Here is a 9,752-nt window from a genome sequence, read left to right on the forward strand (position 1 = left end):
GAAAGAAACGTTTCCATACAACAGTTCCATACAGTGGTACGGAAGTTTATACAGCCATAAATACAATGTCATAGAGATCTACACAGTTGTACAAACATTACTGTACAGATCTTTACAGTGGTTCAGATAGGCCATATAGGTTGTCCTGCAGATCATCCAGTGGTTCTGTTGTTTTTTTTTTTTTCCAACAGATTGCACAAACTCAACGCGGTGTTTTTGGTATTTGTGCAGTGTTTTTTTAGGGCAGCATGTTGAGGTTTCTTTGTAAAAAAAAATTGAAGAAATGAAAAGCTGATTTGATAAATTAATTGCGTATGTATATGTGAAACCAATTTTCCTGCTTCCACTGTTTAATTTTTAGCTTGCGCAATTGATGCTAGGCTTGAAATCTAATTTCAGCATTAATTATATTTAACAATATACTTGTTTGATTGAAATCATAAGGTATACTTGTTTGATTGAAATCATAAGGACGTTAGTTACTTAGGGATTGAAAGTCTCATGGTCACCTTGTTCGTCCTCCCTGTATTCTACTTCTATCTCTGACACACTTTGACGTGTTCACTGATTCCCCTTTTTTATAGCTCAAATAGGTTGTCCCATTTACTTTGTTTTGAGTGTATTATGTTCAACATAAATTTTGTGTATGTATTGATATTTTTTAAAAATTTTCTCTACCTAGTCAGCTATTTTATTTCTTGTATTAGTGATCGGAGTTTCTTTTGCACTCCCACTAAGTACTTGTATCTTTAAGCCAATTGTATCTTTAAGCCAATTGAACTACTATTGTGGTCATTCATTAGGCATCAATTAAATTACCTTATCTTGAACATTCATTTATTAATTCATTAGCTAGCAGCCTAGCGCATCAACTCTATGGGTGCAAGCTCGTCATAGACCAAGTGAATGGGACTCATGGTGTTAATACCACAGGCCTCAATTGGAACCCTGGATAACCACCAGTGCATAATGGCACGCATTGCATGAAAAAATTGGGGTTCATAGCGGCAGCCCAGAGGATTCAACCCTTGTCAGGTGGGTGCAGTTCTGCCTAGATACCGATTCACCCAAACGATTCGTTTATAATATTTAATGAAAAAATTATTAAAAAGAAGAAAATAAAAAAATAAAATAAAATAAAATGTTAAATATATCATCATCAGCATCCCCAAATTTTGTCTCACTATCCCTTGGAAAAAACAAATATCTTTACCTGATACGAGACAAATTCAGTTCAAATGATGCATATAATAAACATTTGCTTACTCATTAACCTGTAATATTTCTCCATGAAAGACGGGCAGCTAATCTTGATCCTTCAACATACTAATATCTTGAACTATCATCTTCAGAAAGTCGACTGCCCAAAGATTCCCGGGAATATTTTCAGCCTCAGAAAGTGACAATTTTTGGCTGTTTATGTTTCAGCAATTCCATGTTCTGTAAAGCCCAACAGATACATGCTCCATGTTGGTCGTCATGTTTTTTTGATGGTTCAAGGCATTTGTCTTCTCATGGACCTATTATAGAATTGGCTCTTTATATTTCAACATTTCCAAATTCTGGAAAGTTTAGCAGATACATGCTCCCGGCTGGTCATCATGTTCATGATGTGCCTCAAGAGTCAATATACACCACACATGAAACTGTATAAATTTTATGAGCTTCTGCCTTGCACATATTCAAACATCCCAGCATGTTGTTGTCAAAAAACTATCATCTAGCCAATCCAACTTACATAAAATCTAGGTCCTATGTCAGTTGAAGGCATTTGCTTTCTCGTGAGCCCATCTTCCTAACTGCATTTTCGACATCATATGTAACCAGGTCAGGAGATACACATTACAGTGCTTTATCTACAGGGAAGTAGTTTGCGTTGTAAGAGAAACTGTTTGTCCCCGAAAATATAAGGAAACCAACTCCTTCCTCGCATCTGGCTTTCAACTTATCCAAATGCCATCCTGGAGATATACACGCTTCCTCAGCTTCAGAACTTCAAATAGCATGGCTTCATCACGAACTACAGCCATAAATTTTATATTGAGTTCTATGTTTTAATCTTGGTTATATTTTATAGAGTTCTTAAGAGGTTTTAAGCTATCACAATCACGATATTTTCTTGTAACATGTCTTCATGTAATCCAGAGCAAGAAAGTCTGCTTTGTATAGAAGCTGATGGTGACTCATAAAATATCTAGATGTCCTCCATAAGTGTGACATGTTGAAAATACAATTCAACGTAATGTTATTCCGCTAACTTGAGTATAGATCCAGTTCTAAATGTTTTTGAATTTTCCACGAAGTAGACTTTTTAGGAAGTCATTAAATCTAGCTAGAGCCTAGGAACATTTGAAGGCACCTTTAATTTTCTTACAGTTTGGACATAGTCAGTGGTCAAGTGGCTTGATTAAAGGGAATGCAACAGTTGACAGATGAATTATCTGCCAATGGTTACAGAATTCTAATTCTAAATTGTTTTCATCAAAAAATATAAATCTAACTTGCAAATCAAATTCACAACTACCATTAATTCCAGAGGGTTGTGACATACGCACTGGTCAAATGGCTTAATTAAATTGATTGCAATGATTCGCTAACCTATATTTTCTGTTTTTTGACCTTAGCAGACATTTATGTGGGCCAAGACAAGTGACAACTTTTATACTGCTAGATGGATGTTTTGAAGAAAAATATATAACACTGATTTTGATTTTGGACTGGTGAAACTCAAAGATCCACCGTAACTAACATTTTCATTGAGGCTCAGGATGCTTTTGCTTATGATTTCTAAAAACTCCACATTGCAGTCCAAATAGCCTGGGCCACCCTCCTAATAACCAGCCCTTAAGAGTTAAACCCTATTTAGCTCTACTGTGAATGCCCTGACGATAGGAGAAACCCTATCCCATACAGGTATTGGCTCATTGGAACATATTTTTTAAATATTGCTTCAAACACAAAATTGTAACCGTTGAAACCAAATTGCCCACTCTCTTCCTTTTCTTTTCAAGGATGCAGACATACACATTTTCAGGGAGTCTAGGACTACCTAATCAAATTCAATTCTCAAATAAAAATCTCGAAAATAAATATTAAAAACCCTGGGCACGATGACAGTGTATGCCAAATTCCAATAGGTATAGTTTTCACAAGATTTTGTCATTCCTCAAATTGTGCCTGGACCAGAAAACAATTTTGGTGTAAATGTAGATGAGAACCTGCATTCCTGAGAGCAAGCCCTGATATTAAAGATAAGACTAACAGGAAAACAGTTGCATATAGTCGAACAGTGAAGCAAGCAATAAAACATTGACCCCCAGCCCCTGCAAGGCTTGTAAAAACAGTAATAATTGAATGCTTAAATGGCTTGCACCTCTCATTTGTTCTTGGCCATTGGAAACACTATTGTTATATTGCAAATGACTTTAATGTTACTTCACATTACTCAAGGTTTATAGATTATCTATAAGATCCCTGCAATTACCCAGGTATTTTTACATATTTGCAAATTTATTATACAAACTGTGCAATGGCCTTTACATTGTTAATATGTAGTGTAGAATCCAGAATAGGCAAGTCAACTTGACTCAGTGGTGGAAGTCCAGAAGGGGTGATAGAATTTTGCTCTATTGTGATGTCATTACCACAGTGCTTCGTTGATATGCGAGCTTTTACTTAAATGAATTTAGACATGTTATCCTGGATTTCACAAAAATTCTACAAGAATGTTTAAAGCCACTCTTTGTAGGCTCATATGATAAGTCTGTGTAAACATGATGTGATAGCACTTCATATTGTTAGTTGTTTTTCAAATTCAAGTTATTTCTGATCAGTTGTGCCTGTTAACTTCAGGCCCGATTTATGTCTTCTAATCAGCAATGTCTGTTAATTTACAACTTACTTTTAATCAGTCATATTGCCAATTTCAATTCCAAACTGTTGCTAATTAAATGGATAGTTCCAAATGGGAATTACAAATCCTGAATGGATAGCCACAGCTGGAAAATACATATTCTGAGAAATCATAAACAAATTATCTTCTGATTTACAATCAACACAATTGTCTTACAATAAATCCACTTAATAAGATCAACGTGTTCCAGTATCTTGCTTTGACGTGTTTATTTCTTTGTTAAACAATGTAGATGTTACATGAACATTATGATGGCCATTTACAATATCCAAGGGTTCAGACATTTATCAAGTCATCATAGTTATAGGGTATTAACGAATTGGGAAGTTCAAAGTTTTATTTTTTAGTCAATTGTTATCTTTGCTGCAATGAAACAGCCCACTGCTATTTCTAACACTTGCTATGTATAAGGTAAAATGTCATTTAGCTGATAAAGTTGAACAGTGAAATAGATGAAATTCAAGTTTTCCATTAAACTTTGCTCTCATGAAATGCCAAAACTTGAAATTTTTTTCTTTTTAATTTAATTTTTCAAATGAATCATATCAAACTGGGCTATCTTATACTCCAGAGCTCTATGTGTACCAGAGTTTGAACCTGGGTCATTAACATGGCAATGTATCATTCCAACCACTCGGCCACAGGCAGAAGGTCTGAAAGTTATTCCTTGTAAATAATTGCAGTCTTTGTTGAATGATGATAATGGTCTTTGTTGAATGATGATAATGTAACTGTGGGTTCTGGTGCTCTATTATGTGCAAACTGAAATATATATCTTTTTAAGCATTAATCCCGTGAAGTTCCAGTTTCTTGCATTACTCTGCATTTCTTTCTTGCCTCTGCTAATTTTTTTGTATATAAAGATCATATTCTTGTCGTTTGAATGATGCTAATTGGTCCTTTGGAATCCATATGTATCATGGATGAGAGACAATGTGGTAATTTTTATCTTAACTTTGCACATTGATTGTTCAGATAACCAGATAATATGTAAACAAGTCCACAAACTTAAGGAGACACTTGAAAATAGAAGGTGAGAGAGAAACAATCTCTTGAAATTAGAAAGGGAGAGAGAAACAAGAAGTACAGAATTTTGATGTAAGAGTTACATTGACCACTTAAGAACCATTCATAACTCCTGCAAGGATCTCAATGCCTCAAGTTCAAGCATTGATTATTTAAATCCACAAACTTAAGGAGACACTTGAAAACAGAAGGTGAGAGAGAAACAATCCCTTGAAATTAGAAAGCAAGAGAGAAACAAAAAGTACTGAATTTTGATGTAAGATTTACATTGACCACTTGAGAACCATTCATAATTCCTGCAAGGATCTCAATTCCTCAAGTTCAAGCATTGATTATTTAAATCCACACACTTAAGGAGACACTTGAAAATAGAAGGTGAGAGAAAAACAATCTCTTGAAATTAGAAAGTGAGAGAGAAACAAAAAGTACTGAATTTTGATGTAAGATTTACATTGACCACTTGAGAACCATTCATAACTCCTGCAAGGATCTCAATGCCTGAAGTTCAAGCATTGTTTATTTAACTGTACTTCATGTGCACTACAATGTGGCAATTTATATCCTAACTCTGCACATTGACTGTTCAGACTAACAAGATAATATGTAAACAAGTCCACAAACTTAGGGGGAAACCTGAAAATAGGTGAGAGAGAAACAATCCCTTGGAGTTAGAAAGTGAGAGTGAAAGGTACAGAATTTTGATGTAAGAGTTACATTGAACACTTACTATTCATAACTATTGCAAGGATATCAATGCTCAAGTTCAAGCATTGTTTATTTACCTGTACTTCATTTGCACTGGTACAATTTTATCGATCATGTATTTTGAAAAAATTCCACATGACATAATTCTTTCTAATTTGTCCTGATGATGGACCCCTTTTGGGGTTTGAAACGTTGGCAGAATGAACTGAAGACTGTGGTTAATCCGGATCATGAATCAAAAAACTCCCACAGAAGCCTAAAATCTAACATGACAATAGTTTATTCCATATCTTCGTATAGGTAAAACACTATAACTCAATTAAATGCATTAGAAACAGTAGCAAAAATACCAACATATTTCACTCTTTTTAGGAATAGTTAGACTGTGGAATACAGGATTTTTCTGGAATTTACTTAGAATCAATAAAATTTCTGACAAATGTATCGAGAATGCCTCAAACATATCAAAGGCTCAACATAAGCCCTCCTAGCCATTTAGTTTCCTTCTATGGTTACATGACCTGAGTTGCTGACATTCAAAATTTACTCTAACCACTGATCTCAGTTGTACCTAGTTTCGATGAACAACCTAAAGGTACTGATGCTACAGTTCATGAATACCACAATAACAAAACCCACTTGGAATGTGTACTTTATCATTTATGTTTTAGTTCGTCCGATGTATCAAGATAGTGGGGGATAAGTACAGCCCTTAAACTGTTATCGCATGTATACCAGCAATGCAAAGATTAGGTCGAACTTATATAACAGGTTTAACAGTGATTAATGAGATTGGTGAAAGTCGTATTCATTGCTGATCTCAATTATTTTAACATTTTAAGATGCATTATAAATTTTAACAGCTTATGGAACAATTTCTCATAGCTTATAAAATGTTCTGCTATATGGTGTGTTAATCTCAATGCCAAGAGCTTATAAACATGTTTAGGGATTGCCTAAACCTGAAATTTTCAATGCTTCCAATGTATGTATATATTGCTTTTGTAGGGTTCTCTCGCACATTATCAAAATGAAGTGGTCTTATATTTTCGATCCCATGATCTTATTGTTGTGATAAAGCATTTAGATGATAAAGCATTTAGATTTTAAAGAGATTGCCTAAGGTTTAATCATGGTTAAAATGTATCTTTTTTTATATTACCTATGTAATGTGCCCTGCAATAGGGCAAAACATATCCATAAGAGAGATTAGAACATAGATTAGTCAAATATGGCAATATTTTTAGCCCTCGGGGAAAAGAATAATGAAAATACATTGAAGTAAAGGCGAGAAGTTCAACACTAACCCCCTTTGCAAACTCTATTCTCAGAGCCTGACCACTGAGTACCAACCCTTGAAGGCTTCTCTTTGCAATCACTGCATCCTCCTCTTTCCTGAAGTTTATGAAAGCATAGCTACGGGCAGAATACACAGTGATATTTTCTATTTCCCCAAATCTGGAGAATTGCTCCGCCAATGCAGTTTCTGAGACATGTTGAGATACATTGCCAACCCAAAGGTTTCGAGAGGCCTGAATTGTGTCACTTTCTGTTTTCTGAGCTCCAAAAAGATGACTTTTTTCATCAAAACGAGGACCATGTACTCTGTCCTTTGCAAACGGTGTCCCCTGGAAACAGGAAATTAAACGTTATCCCATTGTTTAAATAATACATAAAACCAACCACAGCAACTGTCTTTGTTTTTTATTTGAGAAATAAACTATTTCTGTGCCAAGAATATCTTCTTTAAATAGTGCTGGTGCAATGCTTGGAGATAAGAATCAATGAACCTCAAAAATTCCAGCCCATTCGCAGTACACATATTGTTCAAACTTCAATCCCAACATGAAATACAGATGTAAGGAATGAAGCAATCTAAAAACGCAGCATGCCCAGCATTTTTTTGGTTCACTAGTTTGAATCTAATTACATGGGCCCCAGCATCAACAACAAGCATAAGGCGCGCAAAAACTTGAGGATGAATCCTAAAGTACACACAACACTGAAAAAATCACACAGTTTCCATTCGGTATTTTCAGTTTAGCACACAGCAGAGTAGACATACCATCAGAAAACAGGCGCTACTCACATACAGACACCCAGCCGCTTACAAGCAGCACTAAGCTGGCCCAAAAAGGAATTTTACGTCATGGTCGGTAATGCCAGCAGTGTAAAAGACCATAACAGGCCACGTTGCCACATTAAAAAGAACATATATATTACATGATCAGATTGTCTATAAACCAATTGACGCCCAAAACAGTTGGATCCATAATTGGGAAAAAGTGAGAAAATCCTTCCAATAGGCAAAGTGCAATTCCTGCGAGAGTTTTTCCTGGAGCAATGGGTCACCTTGAGGTAGTGGTGGTACAGCGTGTGGCTGTCCCAGAGATATTATATCGATCTCGTGACCCATCCACGTATAAGCGGATCAATGTCCTTGACATGCCCTTCAATTTTAGAAGTGCACGAGCTAGCCCAACCGATTGTCATCGATGTTGCAGGGCATTTCGCTAGTTGCATGCCATCAGGTGCCCAGTTTGAATCCCCTGGGTGAGACACGCTAGTCTTCACTGGGCGAGGCACACTAAAATTCACTGACCAGTTTAATTCACGAATGAGGGATGCATTGCTTGGATTCCTCTCGAGGTTTTCTTTGGAAAAATAAATACGAAAATATACATTCCAGCCATTTTGGAACAAAAATTTAGGTTATTTTCATTTCTGTGAAACATTATTATGCTTATGAAAAAATATTTTTGAAAGAATTTCCGGCGACCTGCGAACTAGACCTCAACTAGGACTTTAAATCCAAGAATACACTAATTATCTTAGCTCGAGCTATATTTCGGATATAATTTTAATTCAATTTCAGTCGCGCACGGCATTGCGACCTTGTGGACATTATTATTATTGCGAAAAAACAAAAATAACAGCGAACATTGCGAAAAAACAAAAATAACAGCGAACTGACAGTCTACGAACTAGAGTTAAGGAGCATTACTTTATGTAAGACCAAAAACGCAGTAAAACCCTAATTTTCTCAACATGCCATATATTTCTAAGCAGTAACAATTTAACCTACACTTGCGGAACGGTGGAGCTAAACAACTTAACCTAAGCTTATTAGACAGGTGGAAATAACGAGGCCTCTCAGCAAGCAGCTTCAGTAACGAAGCTACGCCAAGCTCAACATATTCTCGAAGACCATTTTGCAGACCTGCTACAAAAATAATGAACCTAATATTTACAAAATCTAAGCTTTAAAAATATTTTTTCAATTACTGGATCTAGGGTTTGCATTAAGGACTGACCCATTTTACTCCGACGCCGCTCTTTTGATCCCTCGAGTTCGCAAACATGCTGAATCCTGCAGCGATTCCAACCCGCGGCGTCTCTGGCGACAAGAGAAATCTTTGACGTTAAAAATTTGCACAAATGGCACTGAAAAATCGGAAAAACGAAAGGAGAAACATCAGTCTGATCAGCGCGAGATAAGTGAGAATATCGACTGAAAGGTTTGATCGATCTATCGACCCGCCTAGCGAAGATTTGAAGGAAAAAAAGCAAATCAAAATGGAAGACAATGCGACGCTGCAGATAATAAGGGAGGATAGATCGACGCTATGGATATACCGGCAAGGTAACCGACACGAGTCGGTCGTGTGAATAAGGGCATGCAATTTCCAGGGGTAATTTAGGTTGGGGTGGGTCGCTATTTTGTGAGTTTCTGCGAGGTCTGGGAGATTTTATGGCCGGAATTTTCCGGAGTTTCTATACTTCGCCTATTGTTAGCTAAATTTACCCATGTAGCATTGCAGTTCATTATATGTGAGGATAGTAATTATAGGCATGGCGGAATATGCAATATTGTAATTTTTTATGTGCGAGGATAGCTAGCGTTGAACATGGTGTTATCATATATATTTTTGTTTTGCATGTAGTGATAGGAAACAAATTGGAATCAGACAATGTACAACACGCTAACAAAATAAAATACCATTTAAATTGGCAAAATATTGACTATATTTATCTCCTACTCATCTTTTATCCTCTTCCATTATCATTACTCCCCTAAATATAATAATAGCGTTATTGTGAATGAATA

General features: G+C 36.0%; 1 protein-coding gene across 1 annotated transcript in view; it reads right to left on the bottom strand.

The window, feature by feature from the left end:
• Positions 1-9,391, bottom strand: part of LOC149170464 (RNA recognition motif (RRM)-containing protein) — an 85,590-nt gene extending 76,199 nt beyond the window's left edge. The window contains exons 1-2 of the mRNA XM_089429022.1: positions 8,959-9,391; positions 6,952-7,272 (exon numbers count right to left, since the gene is read on the bottom strand). Of these exons, the coding sequence (XP_089285148.1) occupies positions 6,952-7,272; positions 8,959-9,006 (369 nt within the window). The 5' untranslated portion in view covers positions 9,007-9,391. The remainder of the gene's footprint in view (positions 1-6,951; positions 7,273-8,958) is intronic.
• Positions 9,392-9,752: the final 361 nt, after the last annotated feature.

Source organism: Pinus tabuliformis, chromosome 4_2 (genome assembly GCF_031772625.1).
Source record: "Pinus tabuliformis cultivar Carrire ecotype Pingquan chromosome 4_2, CPIR1, whole genome shotgun sequence".
Classification (NCBI taxonomy): domain Eukaryota; kingdom Viridiplantae; phylum Streptophyta; class Pinopsida; order Pinales; family Pinaceae; genus Pinus; species Pinus tabuliformis.